Here is a 20,762-nt window from a genome sequence, read left to right as displayed (position 1 = left end):
TCATTTGTGAAGCGAATGTTTTGGTGAGCTGGGGTTTGTGATATAATATATTAATATGTAATATATTAGTAATACCTTATATTGTTATATATGATTAAACCTAATATAATATATTATATTATAAACCTTCACATGATCCGGTTTATCCGTATTTCCCTTTACGGTTAGCCCTTTCTGGCTCCTACTTAAGAGATCATGGTCTGTTCCCAGGTCATGAAGATGTTCTCCTCTGCTTTCTTCTAAGACTGTTTCAGAGATGGCAGCACCAGCTGCATTTCCACGATCCGTTTATTGGAAACGTGTAACAAGAAGCTTCAGTAAAGCTTTTAAATAAATTTGCAGTTTATTCACAGCCGTGTCTACAGGCATCTGAATAGTCGCTGTAGGACGCTCTGGGGGACACTTTCCAGTGTAGACACCACGTCGCGTACTGCCCACCTGAATTTGCGGGGCCGCTCAGCCTGCTGGAGGCTCCAGGCTTGGCGACCAAGGCCCTGAGAGTGGCAGGTTCCACCTCAGCCTCGTTCGTGCAGAAAGATGCACGTATGCGTTCGTTCCACGCTTTCAAAATACCTCCGTTCCTGGTAGTGTGCTCAATAGACCCCAGAAACAACGATGGAGAGACAGGACCTTTTGCCTCGCACGGCGTAGGGTCCGATTCAAGGAACCTAGTTCCGTAAGCAAATAAGTAACGTGCTTCTGGCTCCTGACTGACTTTAGGGTCGGAAGTGTTGGAGAGAGCTGGGAAGTGGGAGGGCCTCAGGAAGGCCTCCGTGCACGGACGCAACTCTTGCGTTCCCGTCTGGGTAGGTGGATGGCGATTTAAGGTTGCTCCTGAAATTGACATTATGCTTCATGGAGCAGTAAAGTGAAACCTGTTCATTCTCATGCATTGTTGGTAGGAGGATAAAGTGGCACAGCCTCTTCAGAGAGCAATTTGGTGGCATCTGTCCAAAGTTAAAGTGCACGTCCTTCTTGCACTTGTGCTAGAGAGACACCGGGAATGTGGTGTAGGTGTCAGATGAATACCCAGGGGCAGAATAGCGTGACCTGGTTCTTCCCCTCCTGTTAATTTATCTTCCGCGTCGGTTCACAGAGATATTCTTTACACTGTTGTTAATACCATCACAGTGTTGGAAACAAACTAAATATGCGTCGACAGGGGAGTGGTTAAACAAATTCCGGTGCCTCCATGCAGTGCAGTAGCTCGGAGCTGTGAAGAACCGTGGTGTGGTAGAACAGCCCCCAGAACACGTTCAGCGGAAGCAGCAATGTGGACGACCGCGCACGTGGCTGCCCCTCTCGGGGCCGAAGGAGGGGGACAGCTAGAGGTGTGGGTGCATACCTGTCTCTGGACGGTGGCTCTGCCCCGAGGCAGAGGGACAGCATGTTCTGATGGTGGAATTTTGTGTACCGGGGCGCGTACGTTCCCTGCTTATTAAAACGTTTTGTCAACATGTAATTTCTTTCTGATTAAAAACGGTTTTGCTAAATGCAACGTTGATATCCTCGTGTGGACCCCTGCACAGAAACAGGACATGAGTGGAAAAACCGCGGTCATCTGATAAAAGTCTGAACCTTAGTTAGTGATGTGCCAGCATGGGATTCTTCATCGTCACAAGTGGTCCGTGGGAATGGGAGATGTTAACACACCCCGGGTGAAGGACGTGCAACAGCTGTCTACGATTATCTTTGCAGCTTTTCTATAAGTCGAAAATTGAAAATCTGTGAAATCCTTTTTACTTTAGTGAAACCTGTCAAGCTGCATGTGCACAATCGTTGCGTCTGGGAACCAACCGATTGGAAAATTAAAGCTCGTTCCCTTCCCTCCTGTCCTCTCTGTCTAGGTCGAAGAATTCCGTCCGCCGACGCCAGCCCACCATCTGGCGGGAAGGGCTTCAAGCTCCGGAGACAGCCTTCCGAGCCGCAGCGAAGCTGCTGCTGACCGAGCCTCGGCCTCCGGACTGGGTGATGATGAAGTAGGTGGTCCAGAGAGTTAACAGGAGGGCTGGGGGCCCTGCTGGCAGGTTTCGCCTCGCCGGTTTAGGGTCTTCTTCGTGCAAAAAGGATTCAGAGAAATTGGCCAGTTCCGCTTTCTCTTTGGAGACTGCAGCAGTACCATTTCAGTCTGCGGACCTCCATCCCGTAGAGTCTGCTGTGCAAAGGAAGGGACTGTATCACTTGACCTTGCGGAAAAGGAACATGTAATTGTATGGATGGCAGGATCAAACTGTTGAGTAGTTTTGTAATCAAGGTTTCATGTAACATTTGTAAAGGGAAAATTAGCACTTTTGTGGTTCTCGAGGGAAAAAAGACCTTGTGGAGATTGTAATTTCCTTGGCGTCCCGTTACCGCTGCTACGGGGAGTCGTAGCATTTAAGATGTGGTAGGTGAGGTAAGCGGAGGGATGGCAATTATCATATGAAGCTAGATAGAATGGGTTATTTATAGGCCCGATGGAAATGACTCCATTCCCCCCCCCCCCCCCCCCCCCCGTCTCAAAAGCACTTTTCCTTGAAGACTTTAGCCCGTGACGCATCCAGGAAATCAATACAGTCCCAACAGGTGCACGGCTCACCCGAGGCTGGCATTCCGGCCTTGTCCTGTATGTGTCACAAAATACATTACTGGCACCTTTTTAAATACGCTCTCGCGATCAAGGTGGCGGTGGCGGAGAAGGTGCCTGGAATGAACCAAACTGCATACGTTGGAACTGACTAGCATTGGTTTTAAAAAGAGGAAGAAGAGAGAGCGCAAAGCGGTGTAAACGGTGGGGGAGCCAGTTCTCTGTTGCTCAGCATATGTAAAGTTGTAGTCTATATTTATGAGACCATTGCTTAAAGATTATAAATTATGTAAATACATGAATAAACTCTATGTTTCCTCCAGCACTCCATTTCATCTTGCACCCCGTGTCTTCGTGTGCCCGCCCACTTTTCAGCCCGTCCACAGGAGACTCTGAAGCACGTTCGTGTCGTGCGAGGGCACAGAGCGCTTGGCTCTCAGTCTTTAAAGATGTCTCTGCCTCACCTTCCACGCACCCCTCCCTTCCACACCCCATCTGGAAATCACAATAAAGACATAATGCCACTCTGACAAGCCTGACTAGCCCTTCCCAGCCTGGGGGTGAAAGATTAAGCTCCGCGTTCCCGTCATTTCACCTGGTCTGGGCGATCAGTTTCTTGTAGCATTTACAGCGGCCCCAGACAAGTGTTTTAAGGGAGCTTTCCTTGTTAACAATTCAGCTTATCTTTCTGTTTCCTTTATTCCCCTGCCTCTGTTAGTGGTTAACACTCTTTCCCTCAGGGAGCCTAATGAGGTTTTTAATATAATCTAAAAATAAAGCACTGAAGTGAAGTTGGTGACAATTTGCTCCTGGTCTAATTTGGCACCCTTCCAACCTGAGTATTGTAAGGGAAGGAAATTTACAAGATTAAATAGGAAATGAAACAGCTTGAATTTCAAACTAAATTGTGTTTTCCGAGCTATCCTTAAACTGAACAGTTGAAACTTTTAAAAATAATTGTTATTTCCCTGTGCTCCCCCCCCCCCACTTGATAGGGGTAGATTTTAATGGGAAAATTATAACGCAGATTAAGGAAAAAACGATTCCCTTTTCCCTGGTGGATATCTTAAGCATTTGAAATTATTTATTCTCTTCCTGAAATCATATGGAAGGAATGTGGCTAGGGAAAACTCTAACGTTGTGTTTAAAATACATGTGGACTCTGCCCTCCCAGCCTCTTGCTTCCTTCCCACCGTGCAGTTAGCTCTGAGAGAAAAACACACGGTTCTCAGCGGGGGCTCCTAACACCTGAGGTGGGCGGGCAGGGGACGGTGAACTTTATTTCCTATACATCCAGATGGGGCAGGACACCTGGCCCATGCCCTGGTATGTCCCTGACATCCCCACTGCTGGGCCTCTCCCTCCGCGAAGGCCAACAAAACAGAAACAAAGGTTGCTTGACCCCTAACTCTGAGGCGATGCACGCGCGGCCCTTTTTTGGCTTGTTCCGCCAAAAGATGCTGCAAGTCTGTGGCCTGCACATTTTTTTCCTCCAGACCTGTCGGTGATTTCACGGTGCCTGGGTGCACAGGGGAAGGCGGTCCCGTGCCTCTTACCGGCGAGGCGCTGGGAGGCGCCCCTCCCTATTGCGCCCTTGGCTGCATGCGGCCCAAAGAGGGCCAGCTTCTCAGCCCCCCACAACTGCTTTCTCTTCATGACTTGTCATGCGCCTCCCCGTTGTCGAGGGCATTTCTGTCGGGTTGCAGCCACGCGTTTTATCCAGAGAATGGATGATGTGGGGTGCCCAAGTGGCTCAGTCGGTTAGGCTCCTGACTCTTGATCTCGGCTCGCGTCCCGGTCTCACGGTTCGTGGGTTCGAGCCCCACGTCGGGCTCCATGCTGACAGTGCCTCCTTCCTTCCTCCTCGTTTCCGTCAGACCGTCTCGGGAGGGGACGAGACCCTGCTCCTCCCGTGGTTGCCACCTTCCTGCTCAGCAGCAGATTCTTATCTGAGATCCGTGTGGTCCGTACCCCATGAAAACGGGGCAAATGTTTCCATTTGTTTTGTTTGCTTGTGTGATACAAAAGAGGAATGTTAGAGGCAGAAGCGGTGTTTTGTTTTGGACACACTTTGGATTAACGACCTGACCAAGCAATGATCTGATACACATTTGGTCCATTCTCTGTTGTTCGGTCTTAGGAGGAAAAAAACTAGATTTCAAAGGAATTGAGACACGGCCCATCTCTAAAAATCTTCTTTTTGGTTCTCTTCTGACAAAGGGCCATTTGAAAAAACTTTGGGGACTGGAAGGAGAAAAAGCACTAATTAGCTGCAAGGGTATATCGATTCCTCTCAGAGAAATTGAAATGAGCTCTTTTGCAGGTGTCCAGTCCCAGGAACCATCGGTCTCCAGAACTCTCCTTTCACACAAGTGTTTTTCTGATTCTATGATAACTAATTAGCCATCATTTGGTGATTAAAAGAACATAAAGTAAGAGTATGATTAAGTGTCCTTCATTTTAAACTCTCTGTAAGAAGTGATTAGGGAGAAGTACCTATTGGAAGCCCTTCTGGTTCCAGATGAAACCTCCATCACCTGCTTTTCAGCCGCAGGCAGCCCGAGTGCTACGCGCGGCAACTGAAAGATTTAGTTCTTTGAAAATAACACACCTCCTTGTTGCCCATCTGTGATTTTTTTTGAAGCGGACGCCTCCCGTATCTGGAGGATCGAGCCGTTTGTATTAGAGGCTTAACCTCCCCCCGGCCCCCCCTTTGCGTGGGCTGGTGCCCTTCTCGAGGTGATCGATTCTCATTATTTTTAAATATATTAAAAAGGGAAAGAAGACCACATTTAATCTGAGAACTTCTAAGTCTTGTATTTTCTTTTTTTCTGTTCTCAAGAAGGAAAACAGGTCTAGGAGACCTTCTAAATTAAACTCTGGGAGATAAAGTAACGCAAATGTCCTTTAGGTAGCTTGCGTGGCTTTCCTGGAGATGTCAGACCGAAATATCTGTACTTTCACGGCACTGTGTTCAAACGGCCAGGTCGGATTCAGGTTACACGGCACTAATTGGCAAGTTAGCCTCAGAGCTTGGAAAGCCATTTGTTCATGGTCGTAGGCACCTGTTACCTTCTGCGGGCGAGATGCTAAAGATCTGTAAACTCTTGTAAGCATTTTTTTCCCCTCGTTTGTTTCTGGTTGGGTTTTTTTTTTTTTTTTTTCTTTCCTTTTTTTTCTTTTTTTTCCAGAGCACACTGAGAACATGCTTCATGGCCCCTTGGTCATATAAGATATAGGAGCCCAGTATGTTATACATGACAAATGGGCCCTCACACATTCACGTCTTTGCAAGAACCGGTATGAGTACTGAGAGAAACCTTTCCTTCTGGGGAAAAGTTACTGAAAGCCCTTGGATATCTACTAGGCACCTGCTTTAGAAGGTTGTGTGTTGGGGGCGGGAGACAGCCCACAAACTCAGGCTGGCTCTCTCCTCTTTTTTTTTTTTTTTTTTTTTTAATATTTATTTATTTTTGAGAGAGAGAGAGAGAGAGAGAGAGACAGAGCGTGAGCAGAAGAGAGGGAGACACAGAATCCAAAGCAGGTTCCAGGCTCCGAGCTGTCGTCAAAGAGCCCGACGCGGGGCTCGAACCCACGAACCGTGAGATAATGACCTGAGCCCAAGTCGGACGCTCAACCGATTGAGCCACCCAGGCGCCCCTGGCTCTCGGCTCTAAACTCTGTAGTCTGTAAATGTTCCTCCCACCTCTATAATGATGCAAGTTAAAGGCAGCAATAAGCTAGATGGTGTGAGCTTGTGGAAAATCTCCCTCGTTTAAATTTGTTTCAAAGGGACTAGGAGCATGACTTCTGTTTGCTCTTTGACTTCAGGAGTTCCTCTACCTCTTAACGGTTCCAGTGTGTTTTATTTTATTTTTTTTTAATTTTTTTTTTCAACGTTTATTTATTTTTGGGACAGAGAGAGACAGAGCATGAACGGGGGAGGGGCAGAGAGAGAGGGAGACACAGAATCGGAAACAGGCTCCAGGCTCTGCGCCATCAGCCCAGAGCCTGACGCGGGGCTCGAACTCACGGACCGCGAGATCGTGACCTGGCTGAAGTCGGACGCTTAACCGACTGCGCCACCGAGGCGCCCCTTCCAGTGTGTTTTAAAGGAAGCAATGGAAGGGACCTTTAAGGATCAAGCTATTACTGTGTACCTGCCTTCAGTTAGCTTGGTGCATCAAAAGTTCAATAGCGATGCAAGGTAATGTTTAGGAGACTTATTTTAACCCCTGTGGTGCTATTATAAAAAACAGTCCAAGCAACAGATTTATCCGAGAGCTATGCATTATACTGCGTAGTTTTAGAAAAAGGGCGTGGGGTGGAAATTCAGCTGAGGAGTGGAAGAAATGACCTCTGCCAGTTCTCCTGGACAGCAGAGTTACTTGTCTTGACTTCCAGGAATAGAAATCCAGGCAATTTGATGATCTGATTTGCAAAAAAACATTAACGGCATTCTGGGGGCATTCGTCCTGTTTTGTGTGCAAATGAAAGTCTCTAAAATATTAGAAGGGTGTTACATTTTTCAGGAGCCTCTACTTTTTCAATCTAAGAGAATGATAAGAGAGACCTCGTGCGATGAAGTTTCATTAGACGTAATGAAGAAAGTAAATAAATAAAACAGAATCCCCATATTTCTCAGTCTGTCCTTCAGAATTCTCTGAGTATATAGGAAAATGATTTACTTTCCAAATCTAGAAGGACTTCCAGTCGGCATAGATCAACTTTAATTTGATGGTCTGCGCCATCAGAAATAACTAATATCTGTGTTCTTTCCTTTTAGAGTGTAATCAATTACAGATGCTAGAATATTTTTGGCTTCAAAACAAAAGGGCTCCGAAGTTTAATAAAAAGCAAAATTTTAACCCTTCCATCTTCTCCTTTTATTGCATTGAATATTTTAGATGGTGAGATGAGGACGTGTCATCAGTGGACACTGGAATTAAAACCACAGAGTCTGAACAGATTTAACAACAGCAAAAGCGTTTATTGCTAGTTCATTTTCAAATGTGTATGGTGCCCCGTACCTCATCAACATGCTTCGTAAATGAAACAGACAAAATTCGGGGTGGCTTTCCATGCACGGGAATCCAAGGGCCCAGAATTCAGCTAATGAACAGGAAAGGTAGTAATGGTCTTTTTGAAAAAGCTCTCTTTCACTGGCAGTCTTGAACTGCAGATCTTCGTGTTCCCCTTAATCACGCAGCGGAAACAAAACATGCTGGTCTTCGTGCCACTTCTTGATTCAGGAACTTGTCCTTGTTTCTGGAAGCGAATTGTTTAAGGCAGCAGTTTGAAGGAGCTCTTGTCCAAACAGCATACTGTGCACAAGGCCGATCATCTTCACGCGGAACCGAAATTGTCCAGGAAACTCGCGCATCCTGTGTCGGGTTGTAGAAAAGCGGAGCCCGCCTCCTTCGCCAGGGCGAGTCCGAGCCCACTGGCTCCCCAGGCTGGCCGCGTGGCAGGCGGCACACCCACCCCCACTCTGGAACACTGTTGGGCGGGCATTTCGCTCTGGGGCCTCGTTCTAGTACCATTTGAGCTTGATCACGTTTCTCATCGAATTTGTGCTTGAACGGTCCGTTTTAGCCCCTGAAACATTTTGAAAACAAGGCTGAAGTTTGTGTGCCTCTGCTGACTTCGCATATGAGGTTATTACGCAGTTGATGGAATTTTGTGTTCGTGCGGGCCACGCACGTGATGTCAGGGTGCCTGGTCGATTGGGCGCGGGCGGTGGAGTTATCGGCAGGTGGCCAGTCAGAGCAACTGACGGGTGGCTCCATGTTTAAACCATTTGTTGTCTTGTGTAGACAGAGCTGTAGTGCCCCGGAAAAGATTTTTCTTTTTTTACTCTCCTCCAGCTCAGTCTTTCCATCATTTCTCTTGATGAGTCATTCACATAATTGTCAGTCATGCCTCTGACCTTCTTAAGAATTGATGTCTTGCCTTCTCTGTGATGGAAACAGACTTCTTGCCTTACTTCTCTTCTTCTCACTTGGCGGTGGGCTCTCCCTTAAGGACGCACGGCACCGGCCGCCTCCTTAGTGCATGTGGTGCCCTTCGTGGGGCTGCCTGGCAGTGGGCTGCACCCGCCACGTCCAGCGAGCGCTGGCGGAAATCACGAAGGCTGGATAATTCTAGGCGAGGGGCTCCCATGCTTCCAGAGAGGGGATGGGCAGCACCGGTGGACAGTGGCAACACGAGTGAGTGGCAGGATGGGCTTTAGAGTCGGTGATGAGATAGTTGGTCAGAACGCTGCATAATTTGTGACAGGGCGTTTGGGAAAGCGTGTAGAAACACACGTCTAAAGTCTTGAAGAGAAACAGCTGTGGAGATGAGCCTCGACTTTTAAAAACGAACAAAAAAATAAACAAATAGAAGCTATGCTGTCGTACCAGCAACTCTCATTTCTCCTAAGAATGTCATGCCTTTTCAAGACCCGATGCAAGGAGTAAGATATTTGTGCCTTTCTATACTAGCATCTATTATGAAAACACACACACACACACACACACACACACACACACACACACAATTAAGTTGCTTACAACTTAGACTGCTTTGTAGCACTATAAACAGCCTGCATTTATAGCCGTGGCTTCACCGCATGACACATCGCTTGATTGCCCGTGATGGAATACTGTCGGGGGGATGGCCAAGCTCGTACGGACGTCGAAGACTTTATTTTTGCAGTGTATACCTTGGGCTGGACCTAAGTCTACATGTGAACCGTATGATGTCTGTATCGTTTGTAGACGCTGACAAAAGAAAACCAGATCTTTTGATTTTTTTCTTGTTGTTGTAAGATTTTTCTTTCTCTACGTAATGCTGGTAGAAGGTAGTTTGCGAGCCGTGGTAGGTTTGGCATACTTTTATTGAACTGTATTGCTTTAGCTTGCGTATTCTGTAATCAACTTTTATAGCGTAACATGCTAAATCACTCCAAAGTTTGTTGCATTGTAAGAAGGGTGTAAACGTTTTGTTAATAAAATGCTGTGTTTACAAATACGTGTATTTGCCTTTCAAATGGTTTGGTCTCTCTTTGTGGCAGTACTGAGCACGTGCCTTTCTTAGCCACATACCCTGAAACGGTTTGAAAACTGTTTTGGAAAAGTGCCCAGGCTTTGCCAGCCGCCGCCCCCCACCCCCCACCCCCCACCCCGGCTGGTGAGCAGCAAGGCGGTTGTGTCACTGCTCCGGCCTCCCGGCCCCCTGCGGCGCCCTCTCCGTGCCCTTGCTCCATGACCTTCCTCACTGAACGTGGAAGTGAGGCCGGGGCAGGGCTGCTGGGGCCACACTCGCATCTGCTAAGTGAGGAAGTGCTTCGCACCATCCCCCGCCCTCCGCGGGGTCTCATCCGAGGTGCCGTTCCGTTCCTTTCTGGTGTCGGCTGGAACCCTGGAGTCCCTCGGTGCCCTTCTTCGCCTGCACGAGTGCAGCCCCGCCTGCTCGTTCTCTTTTCCACGTCCCTCGCACAGAAGTACCTCTGTCCACCCGCTACGATCGGGTAGACCGCACTGACGGGTTCGGTGCGGGCACCAGAGAGGACTCTAGACGGACAGACCTGGGTTTGAGTCTCAGCCAGCCCCTTTCTAGGCTGTGGGGCCCTGGAGAAAGCTCTCAACCTCTCTGAGTTCCGTTCCCTTCATCTGTAAAACGGGAAGCTGATACTTGGGGACGATACCTACGGGGCTGGCGTTCAGCGCAGCGTTAACAGAGAGTAAGCAGTCTTTGTATAATCTGTTGTTGTTTTTTTTTTTTTTTAATATATTTGACCCTACGACTTTTTTTTAAATTGTTTATTTTTGAGAAAGAGAGCGTGGGGGAGGGACAGGGAGAAAGGGGGACAGAGGATCCGAAGTGGGCTCCGCACTGACAGCAGAGAGCCCGACGCGGGGCTCAAACTCACGAACCACCAGATCACGACCTCAGCCAAAGGCAGACGCTCGACCGACTGAGCCACCCGGGCCCCCCTAATTTGCTTTTAAAAGCCGGCTCCCTGGCCATCTTTATCTGATTCAGTTTAAAAAACTATTTGTCATTAGCTTGTTATTTTTTTGCATTTTTTTCTGAAGTAGAACAGAAGTACAGAAAATGCCATAAATACTGGGGAAGCCTTGTTACATTTTCACAAAGGAGACACCCTCGTAACCCCTGCTCAGATCGAAAAGCACATCATCCATAACCCAGAAGGCCCCCCGCGTGTGCCTCCTTCCAGTCGCTATCCTGTTTTCTAACATCGCAGGTCACTTGGGCCTGGTTTCGAACTTCACGTGCACACCTGCGGTTCCGGTCTGGCTTTCGTTCAACACGGCTGCTTACTCTTCCGTCGTGTGAGTAAACTGCCGATCGATCCATTCTGCGCTCACGGGTGCTGGATCGTTTCAGATGTTTGCCGTTCTGAGCGTTCCGCAACAGACGTCCTTACACATGTCTTCGGCGTCTTCTTAAAAAAAAGAAGAAATTTTTTAAAAAGTAAACCAAAAAATGGGAGGAAATGTTGGCTACATATACAGAAGAATGGATTGCTATCTTTAGTTTACTAAGAGTGTCTATAAAGCAAAAAGAACGCCCCTCAAAAAAGGAAATGATCCACATTTGAAAACCCCAGACAGGTTCCATAGAAGAATTCCTAAGTCAACAAGGGTAGCGCTGCAACCTTATTTATTACTTTTGGAGAAGAACGTAAACAAACTGTCACAGACGAATTAGTGGGAAGTTGCCCAGTATACAGTTGAGTGAAGACAGCTATGCGTGTGGAGTCCGACTCTGTTTATATAAAACAACTCACACCCTTGCACATGCCTTCACGACACGTGCATGCTTTTAAAATGCACAGATGCGTCCTCCAAGCTGTTAGCAGGCACTGTCTCTGAGGAAAGAGGCTTGGATGACAAAGTCACCTTTTATTCTCTCCGTGCTTTATATACGCTCGCGTGCTTTTTTTACATTTCTTTACTGGGTGTGCGTGTGTGGGTTTTTTCTTATTAAAACCAAGCAAAAAAAAATTTAAAAAAAAAAAAAAAAAAGGGGCGCCTGGGTGGCGCAGTCGGTTAAGCGTCCGACTTCAGCCAGGTCACGATCTCGCGGTCCGTGAGTTCGAGCCCCGCGTCAGGCTCTGGGCTGATGGCTCAGAACCTGGAGCCTGTCTCCGATTCTGTGTCTCCCTCTCTCTCTGCCCCTCCCCCGTTCATGCTCTGTCTCTCTCTGTCCCAAAAATAAATAAACGTTGAAAAAAAAATTTTTTTAAAAAAAAAACAAGCAAAACTTCAGAAATTCCCGCACCCTATGGCTGCCTCAGATCCCGAATGAAAACGGGCTGAATAGATAGATGGAAGTGACCTGCGTCCTATGCTTCCTTTTTAAAACACACCTCTCCCCTTCGAACCCTCGTGCCCAGTAGGTGAGACTGCTCAGGAAAGCGGGGGTGGGGGGGCTCCTCAAAAAGTTACAAAGAGAACTACCCTGTGATCCAGTAATCGCACTCCTGGGTATTTACCCAAAAAATAACAAAAGCACTAATTCAAAGGGATACACGCCCCCTCCCCGTGTTTATTGCAGCATTAGTGGCAATAGCCAAATTATGGAAACAGCCCAAGTATCTTTCGACTGATGAACGGATAAAGAAGATGTGGTATATATATACAAGGGAACATTACTCAGCCATCAAAAAGAATGAAATCTTGCCATTTGCAACCACATGGATGGAGCTGGAGAATGTTATTCCAAGCAAAATGCCGGTCAGAGAAAGACAAATATATGATTTCCCTCACAGGGAATTTAAGAAACAAATGAACACGGGGAAAACCGACAAACCAAGAAACAGACCTTTTTTTAAAAAGTTCATTTGTTTGTTTGTTTGTTTGTTTGTTTGTTTATTTATTTTAGAGCAAGCACGAGCAGGGGAGAGGGGTGGAGGGAGAGAGAAAGAGAATCTCAAGCAGGGTCCACGCTTAGCATGGAACCCAATACAGGGCTCGATCCCACGATCCTGGGATCATGACCTGAGCCAAAACCAAGAGACAGAGGCTCCTGGGTGGCTCAGTCAGTTGAGCATCCGACTTCCGCTCGGGTCATGATCTCACCGTTCATGGGTTCGAGCCCCGCGTCGGGCTCGGAGCTGACAGCTCGGAGCTTGGAGCCTGCTTCGGATTCTGTGTCTGCCTCTCTCTCTGCCCTTCCCCCATTCGTACTGTCTCTGTCTCTCAAAAAAAAAAAATGAATAAATGTTAAAAAAAAAAAAAAAAAAAAATCCATGTGGGGAAAGCTGTATATATAGAAAAAACAAACAAACAAAAAAACAAGAGTCAGATGCTCAACCTAAGGAGCCACCCAGGTCCCCCAACAGACTCTTAACTAGCTGATGGTCACCAGAGGGGAGTTGGGCGGGGAGATGGGGGAAATAGGTGATGGGGGCGGGAAATACACTTATCACGATGAGCACAGGGTGATATATGGAACTCTGAATTGCTATATTGTACACCTGAAACTATCATTACACTGCGTGTTAACTGGAATTTAAATAAGAACTTAAAAACTAAACTTAAAAAACAAACCACACCCCTCCCCTTCAAGGTGGTCAGTGAAAAGCTTAGCGCCACATCTGCAAGTATGTAGAACTTTACACGCTTTGTGATATTTGATGTAAATCTTTTCAAGCTGCCCTAAATCCTCTTGGAGGGGATATAAATAAATATATGTTAAGAAGAAGAATATTAATCTATAGCCTGTCAAAATAGTACTGTTGGGAAACCAGTCTCATGTATGGATGCCAAGAAAAAGAGAATGACTCTATGCCAAAAAGGAAGAAACAAATTAGCACCCACCCGAAACAAACAGGGATGTTTTAAACGCATACACTAAACAAATTAGCTTTATTTTTCCACAAGCAATTGGCTGCTTGCCTTAGAGCGTATAAGAACCAAATCACGGACCTGGGTTTCCAAGCAACCTTAATGTTTATTGCAGATTTTTTTTTTCCATTAAAAGTTAAGAACTAGATTGCCATTATGATGGTAAATTATAAAATAAAATGCAAAGCCTTTTAAAATTTCCGGTTGTATGGCTTATAATAATATTAGCCAAAAACATGATTTTTCTACTAAAAATGTCAGCGTTGGTTGGGAAGTCAAGAATCTCCACTCTCTCGAATTTACCCCTCGGGAGAATCATAGGATCACTTCTATACCCTTTCCAAGGGACCACTGCTGGAGTTTATAAGAGAGAGGAAAGGAGGGGCGCCAGGGTGGCTCATTCAGTTGAGCGTCTGACTCTTGGTTTCAACTCAGGTCGTGATTTCATGGTTCGCGGGACAGAGTCCCGCATCGGGCTCTTCACGACAGCACGGAGCCCGCTTGGGATTCTCTCTCTCTTTCCTCTCCCTCCCTCTCTCTCTGCCTCTTACCCCACCCCCCCAGTGCATGCTCTCTCTCTTTCAAAATAAATACATATTTTTTTAAAAGAGAGGAAAGGAGGGGCGCCTGGGTGGCTCGGTCGGTTAAGCGTCCGACTTCGGCTCAGGTCGTGATCTCACGGTCCGTGAGTTCGAGCCCCGCGTCGGGCTCTGTGCTGACACCTCAGAGCCTGGAGCCTGTTTCAGATTCTGTGTCTCCCTCTCTCTCTGCCCCTCCCCTGTTCATGCTCTGTCTCTCTCTGTCTCAAAAATAAACGTTAAGAAAAAAATTAAAAAAAAAAAAAGAGGAAAGGAAAAAAAGACTTCTAACACCTTGTCAGGATGAATCAGTTCGTTAATTATGATTTTTAACCCGACCTCTGGTCACTTGCATTTTTTACCTTCAGCACAACCTTTCAGCATCTTCCAGGAAACAATGTAAGAATGTGGAGATCACCTTTTTAAGGTTGATACAACCACAGCTCTTGCTGTTAAAGCGGCGGGAAGAAGGAAGGAGGACCAGAATCCTCTCCATTAATGCTCGGCCTAGAGTGTTACCTCCAGGCCTCTGCTAAAACAAAAGAGACGGAAAACATAACGAGAAAGCTATGAAGTCTCCATTCCATTCGAGACCATTTTAAGAAGAAAATTGCAGGGTCGTGAATGGAAAGCAGAGGTAACGCACAATCTGAGGGCACAGAAGCCGGGCCCGTGGTATACTATCATCGACGTTCAAATTTCAATCCGCTGCCCCAGCAGTGGGGTGAAGTCATGTCTTCTTTGCATATAAAGGAGAACACATCATAGTTTTGGGTTTTTTAATTAAAAAAACTAATAAAGTGAGCCGATAGTACGGCAATGACACGGGGGTTCTGTATCAACAGGTGATCTGTAGTCTGGCTCAGTCAGTCACTCCCGTCTGGGCCTCCAGATCATGAAATATCCCACCAAGAACGTTCTGCTTGAATTTATTCTTCTATTTCCTATCTCCAGTGTGATAGCTTCATGTTAAAGAAGTAGGATCCCTGTGGGTTTTCTCACCCTGTTCTTAAATTACTTCTCTCAAAACAAATCTTCTGAACGTAATAAGAGATGGGAACATGGGTGGCCAAGAGGCAGTTTTTATAAACGGCCCGTCAACAACCTTGTGGGTGCTGAAGTTTCAAAGCCTCTTATAGTCCGTATATGGAGATGATTATTGAGTATATCCAATTACCCCCTGGCCCTCCCTCCCCCACCCCTCCCTAGATACACAGCCCCCTTGACCAGAAGAAGAATCTCACCAAGCTGGAAAGGCCCTTTGGCATGAGCTAGTTTAAAATGATGTGCAGGTTTAAGTGATCCGGAAATCTTGAAGAGAACATTTCAAGAAGGAGAATAAAATCGCGTTTACTTGGGAAATCGCCTCTGAGATGAATGGCCCGGGGCTCCTGTTTCAAAGAGGGCTCCAAGGCCAGCAAGAAGACGCTTTTTTTGCTGACTCAGTCACTGTGCTGAGACTGTGGCTGCTTCCTCTGTGAGTCCGAGTGTGATTTTATTTGCAAAATGATAATGATGCAACTTTATGGGGTGACTGAATAGCTAATGATGGCAAGCAGTCAAGCCGTGTAAATCAATAGTATTAATCGCACCAATAATAAACCTATAAATTCCATTACCAGCCCTGGCCTCCAACTGTCTGTTACAAAACCACAACGCATTTAGTGCCTGTTTGCTTGTTGTTTTTTTTGTTTTGTTTTTGTTTTTTTTTTTTTTCCACCATGAATCCATCAGGGACTTCTTTATTGTTTCTATAATACAGCCTAAGAAAATATAAAAAAAAAAAAAATTGCCTTGACTTTTCATAATGCTGTGATTTAAAGAAATACACACGCCCACACATACCCACGAGTACACACACAAACACGAAATGGGGAAAATACAAATGATTTAAATTGCAAAGTAAAGTGAGCAAAAAACAAAAGGTTGCTTAGAGCTCCAGCTGCATGAGAACAACACAGCTCGAAGAAGCTTGGAGGGAGCCCAGGCAGCAGAGAGAAGGTTGAGAGGGACAAGTGCAGCTGGAGGGACAAGCATCCGGAAACAGTGCCTTGGCAACGACAAGGGACGCTTGTCACCCCCTCCCCTCCCAGATGCCAGCTTTCGGAGACTGGCACATCACCATTTATCATTCGAATCGTCGAACGTTAAAACTCAGGCCCCTAGGAGCCCCCACGTCTCAGCGCAGAAGAGTAAATAAATGAAAAATCAGGACAGGGTTTTATGACTCCTGTCGCACCCCGTGTGTTATCACGGCACAAACACATGAGGACCCCAGGAGGCCATTTATCTGCTGAGCGTCTTCTTTGGTGATGGGGGGACATAACGGAAGGTCTCTACCACGCGGCCCCTTTTGTAATTGCTCAAGTTAGGAAGTGTTTACTTTTGTTTAGTAACATTTATCTAGGGGGCAGCTGGGTGGCCCAGTCAGTTAAGCGTGCAGCTTCGGCTCGGGTCACGATCTCACGGTCCGTGAGTTCAAGCCCGGCGTCGGGCTCTGTGCTGACAGCTCAGAGCCCGCTTCGGATTCTGTGTCTCCCTCTCTCTCTGCCCGTCCCCCGCTCACGCTCTGTGTCTCTCGAAAATAAGCATTTAAAAAATTAACGTTTATTTAAAGACCGCGGGAGAGGGGATATCTTCACAGAGTTACAAATTGGTGACAACGCACCAGTTCTGTCTTTGTTCTTGTCTTTAGGTCACCTTCACCCCCAACGTGGTGCTCAAACCCACAGCCCTGAGAGCAAGAGTCCAAGAGTGGCTGGCTGCACCCACTGAGCCAGCCGGGGGACCCGAAGAACGAGTTGTTAATGCCTTGTTTCCTGGATGGGGGGGGGGGGGGGTTGCCCTACGTGCTGAGCTCATTTCCTCACAAAGTGTCCAAAGCCCTGCAAACCTTCCCCGAGATTCCAATAATCCCCAGGAGCATGACGGCTGCCCCGTCCACCAGCCTCCCAGATGTCACGCCCGAGGCCTGGGGGACTCTTTGAAATGCACCCCGATGGTAATAGCGAATACTTCATCCGGGCTTTTGCCCCCATGCCAGCCACGCGGCCCTGAGAACCTCTCTTGCGCTCGTTCACTGAACCGTCCCCAGATCTAGGGGGCGGGAGCCGTCACCCTGCACCTTCCGCACGGGAGACAGGCGCGGCCCGGACCCCCGCACCAGGCCCACCCCCGTGACGTTGACCGTGGGTCAAGGCAAAACCAAGACCGCTCCGTAATCATTCCGGGCCAGACAAAAGCAAGATCAAAACCCCCGAACTGGCCAGACATCCCCTCTCCTGGCTAATCTGAGCGATGACCATCGTGGCTGTGGCTTTGCCGGTTGGCTGTGGGCTCTAGTCCGCCATTCCTATGTACCCACCCGGCCATAGACCTACCCCTTGGAGCACCCAACCCAGGGCCAAACCCCACTTCCTTTAACCGCCCCCCCCCCCAAGCTGCTGGGACTGGGTGGGCACCAGGCTGCAGGGCCCTCGCACCCACGAGGGGATGGGAGATGCTGGGGCTTCAGCAACATCCGATTGGATTCGATTCGGATTCCGGGGGATGCTTCCATTGCTTGACACACAGGGGGCCCCTGGTTTTGTGTGTCCTCCGGATAGAAACGCAAAGTCGGAAGGGTCACCGGGGAATCTGTAGTCCCAAGCATCCCTGGGAGTGGAGCCCTTTCTCTCTCCCCCTTCCCTCTCCGTTCCCCCCTCCATTCTCCTCCCTCTCGCTCTATCCCTCACTCCTTCCCACTCTCTTTCCTTCTCCTTCTCTCTCTCTCTCTCTCTCTCTCCACCCCTCTTCCTCCTGACCTCAGCCCCCAGCGCTCCCACCCCGCCACCTGCTGGGGTCAAGGCAGGCTGGGCCACCTTCCTTCCCCTGTGACACTGCCAGCCAGGTTGCCCCACAGGTTCTGTTCCCCGAGGGCCATGGGGGCGGCCGCTGGGTCAGCAGGACAGTGGATGTGGGTAACCATATCCGTCTATACCTAGACCTACAGATTTTTTTTTTTTTTTTACATGCTATTGTCATTTATTCGGGGTGGCCGGGGAGAGGCAGACAGAGATCAGGGGGAGGAATGTAACACTCCCAGCCCCCAGTCACTCTCCGGAGGGGCCACTGGAAACGGTCTTGCTTTGCTTTGACTCCTGGCTGGAGAGAGCAAGTGGGGTCCCCAGCACTCAACCAATGCGCCCCTCCAAGGATGAAGGCCACACAGCAGGCCGGGCGATCACTAGGGCTTAGGGAAAAAGAGAGGTATGCAAATTGTACAGACACACACACACACACACACACACGGATGCGTTTCCTATTCCCTCAACCCCTAACACGCTGGAAATAATCTGTGGGGACCCTGCAAAGTCTCCCCACAATAAGACCATGCTCGCTCCCTGCCTCATCAAACATTTATCATGTAGCTCTTTGCCTCACGCTGCCTTGGGGGAACAATGAGGTAAATATACCTTCCTTACCCCTGAGGAGCAAGGAATCTAATTATCTTCTAGAGATCCTTTGGGGATCTGCTTAATAAATCAATACAAATGATTTGTAATTAGAATATCAATTATTTGTATGCAAATGTGGCCTTCTGGGCGCTCGGGGACAAGTCCTAAGGATTGAAAAGACTCTCCCCCCAACTCCCCCCTCCCCAAATTCTTAATTACATTATTTCGTTCATTCATCAAACATTTATTGAGCACCTTTTACGTGCCAGGCACAGAGATGGGGACCAAGAATCCGTCCCTGGTGGGGGATTCGTTCACAGTCAGGAACGAGGAACCCAGGGAGTCCTGGGCGTTGGGAGCGCTGGTCTCTGGGGGTGAGAACGGTGACAGCAACGGCCTCCCCCTGCCCCCCAAACCTCCCAGCGTCCACCTTGTTCACGGAGACCCTCAACCGAGCGGGCAGCTGCTCCCAAGCCCTCCCGCCAGAGGCTGGAGGGGCCCCCTGTTTGGGCAAGGGTTAGGCCACACGTGACTGCACCCCGTTTGCAGACCCGTGGGTGTGGCTCTGACTCTGGGACCTCCCCAGCCCCCACCCAGGCCGGTGCCGAGCTGCCCAGTGCGCGTGGGTTTCAACGCATCCTGTGCACAAGCTGGTCCTGAACCGTCAATGCCTGGTGATCCCGGCTCGTCATTCATTCATTCCATCCTTCCTTTCTTCACCGGTTCCTCAGTCCATCGATCGCTGGGCTTCCCGCCTCCGCCAAGGGTTGGGGGGTAGGGCGTCAAATCGGGGGTGGGGCCCTGACCGGGCTGGCTTCCCAGCGGGAGGCAGACAATGGAAGAGCTGGGAAGGGAGAGAGAGCAGACTCAGGGAAGCTTTCCAGGACGGCATTCTAGGACCGGCCGTTTGAGAAACCAGTACAGCTCACACCCACGCACAGTCGCCTTTTCACACTCCATCCCCGTGCCCTGCTGTGTGTTTTCTCCGGAGGACTCCCTTCCCGTGGTTCGTTTTCACTTGCGTGCATGTGTCTCCTGTGCCCTCACCATCTGAAAACAGGCTCCACACGTCCCCGGCACCTGGCAAGATGCCCAACACGCGGCAGGTATTCGAGAAGCTGTGTAATGACGGTGACGGTGCCGAGACAGCCTCGGGAAGGCCAGTGCAGGCGAGGACAGCAAGTGCAAAGGGCCTGTGGCAGGGCCAGTGGAACTCCTGGGCTTGACCCCGCTCCCGCACCAGGGCCCCTGGTTCTGACGAGTGTGCCCCTCGCTCGCCCCTGTGGTCTCCTTCATCTAAGTCTTCCCCTCCATCTCCAGCTTCTCTCTCCTCCTGGGTAAGTTTCTAAACCTCCGTGCCTTGGTGTCCTCACCTGTAAACCAGAGAAGATAATGTTACGACTTCATTGTTGTGAGAATGTGTGAGGCACAGGAAGCTCTTGGCACAGTTTCCTGCTCGGGGCACTTGGTCAAGAGCAGCTGTCCTTTTTTTTTTTTTTCATATCAGTCCATCCTCCAGTTGGCTTCTGGAGGACGTCGGTGAAAAACAGGCTTGCTGAACACAATGTGGGAACTTTGGGGCGGGGGAAGGACACCAGTGGAAACACCGGTGACATCCAAAAATAGTCTGGAGTTTAGTTAATAATAATGGTCCAATATTGCTACCATGAACAGTAAAAACGATGTGAAAATGATAACGCTGGGGGAGGCCTGGGTGGCTCAGTCAGTTAAGCGTCCGACTCTCCATCTCGGCTCAGGTCAGGATCTCACGGTTCGTGAGTTTGAGCCTCCTGTCGGGCTTTGCGTGGACAGTGTAGAGCCTGCTTGGGATTCTCTGTCTCCGTCTCTCTCTGCCCCTCTCCCTCCCACATATATGCACTCTCTCTCTCTCCCTCTCTCTCTCTCTCTCAAAATAAATCAACTTTAAAAAATAAAATTACTGCACAAAAAACTTTATTTAAAAACATTTTTTAAAAACAAAAAAAATACAAACTAAACAAACAAAACAAAAAAGACACGAGGAATTTTTAAAAAATTTTTTTAACGTTTATTCATTTTTTTGATAGACAGAGCGTGAATGGGGGAGAGGCAGAGAGAGGGAGACACAGAATCTGAAGCAGGCTCCAGGCTCCGAGCTGTCAGCACAGAGCCCGATGCGGGGCTCGAACCCATGGACTGTGAGATCATGACCCGAGCTGACGTCAGTCGCTTAACCAGTCGACTGAGCCACCCAGGTGCCCCGGATACAAGGAATTTTTAAACAAGAATACAATAAAAAAAAATAACAGGTCACGTTACTTCTCTGTACAAGAACATTGGGATG

General features: G+C 48.4%; 1 protein-coding gene across 4 annotated transcripts in view; it reads left to right on the top strand.

Annotated features, from left to right (window-relative positions):
• Positions 1-9,580, top strand: part of RAB22A (RAB22A, member RAS oncogene family) — a 57,823-nt gene extending 48,243 nt beyond the window's left edge. For 2 of the 4 annotated variants that reach the window (XM_030309315.1, XM_030309316.1), the window contains one exon: positions 1,848-2,896. In XM_030309315.1, the coding sequence (XP_030165175.1) occupies positions 1,848-1,945 (98 nt within the window). In that variant the 3' untranslated portion in view covers positions 1,946-2,896. Of the gene's footprint in view, positions 1-1,847; positions 4,365-7,473 lie in introns of those variants that run through there. The other 2 variants (XM_030309314.1, XM_030309313.1) reach the window with 2 other exon arrangements.
• The last annotated feature ends 11,182 nt before the right edge of the window (positions 9,581-20,762 follow it).

This window comes from Lynx canadensis, chromosome A3 (assembly GCF_007474595.2).
Source record: "Lynx canadensis isolate LIC74 chromosome A3, mLynCan4.pri.v2, whole genome shotgun sequence".
NCBI lineage: Eukaryota > Metazoa > Chordata > Mammalia > Carnivora > Felidae > Lynx > Lynx canadensis.
Note: the sequence above shows the minus strand (reverse complement) of the source record. Positions and strands in the feature narration are given on the sequence as shown.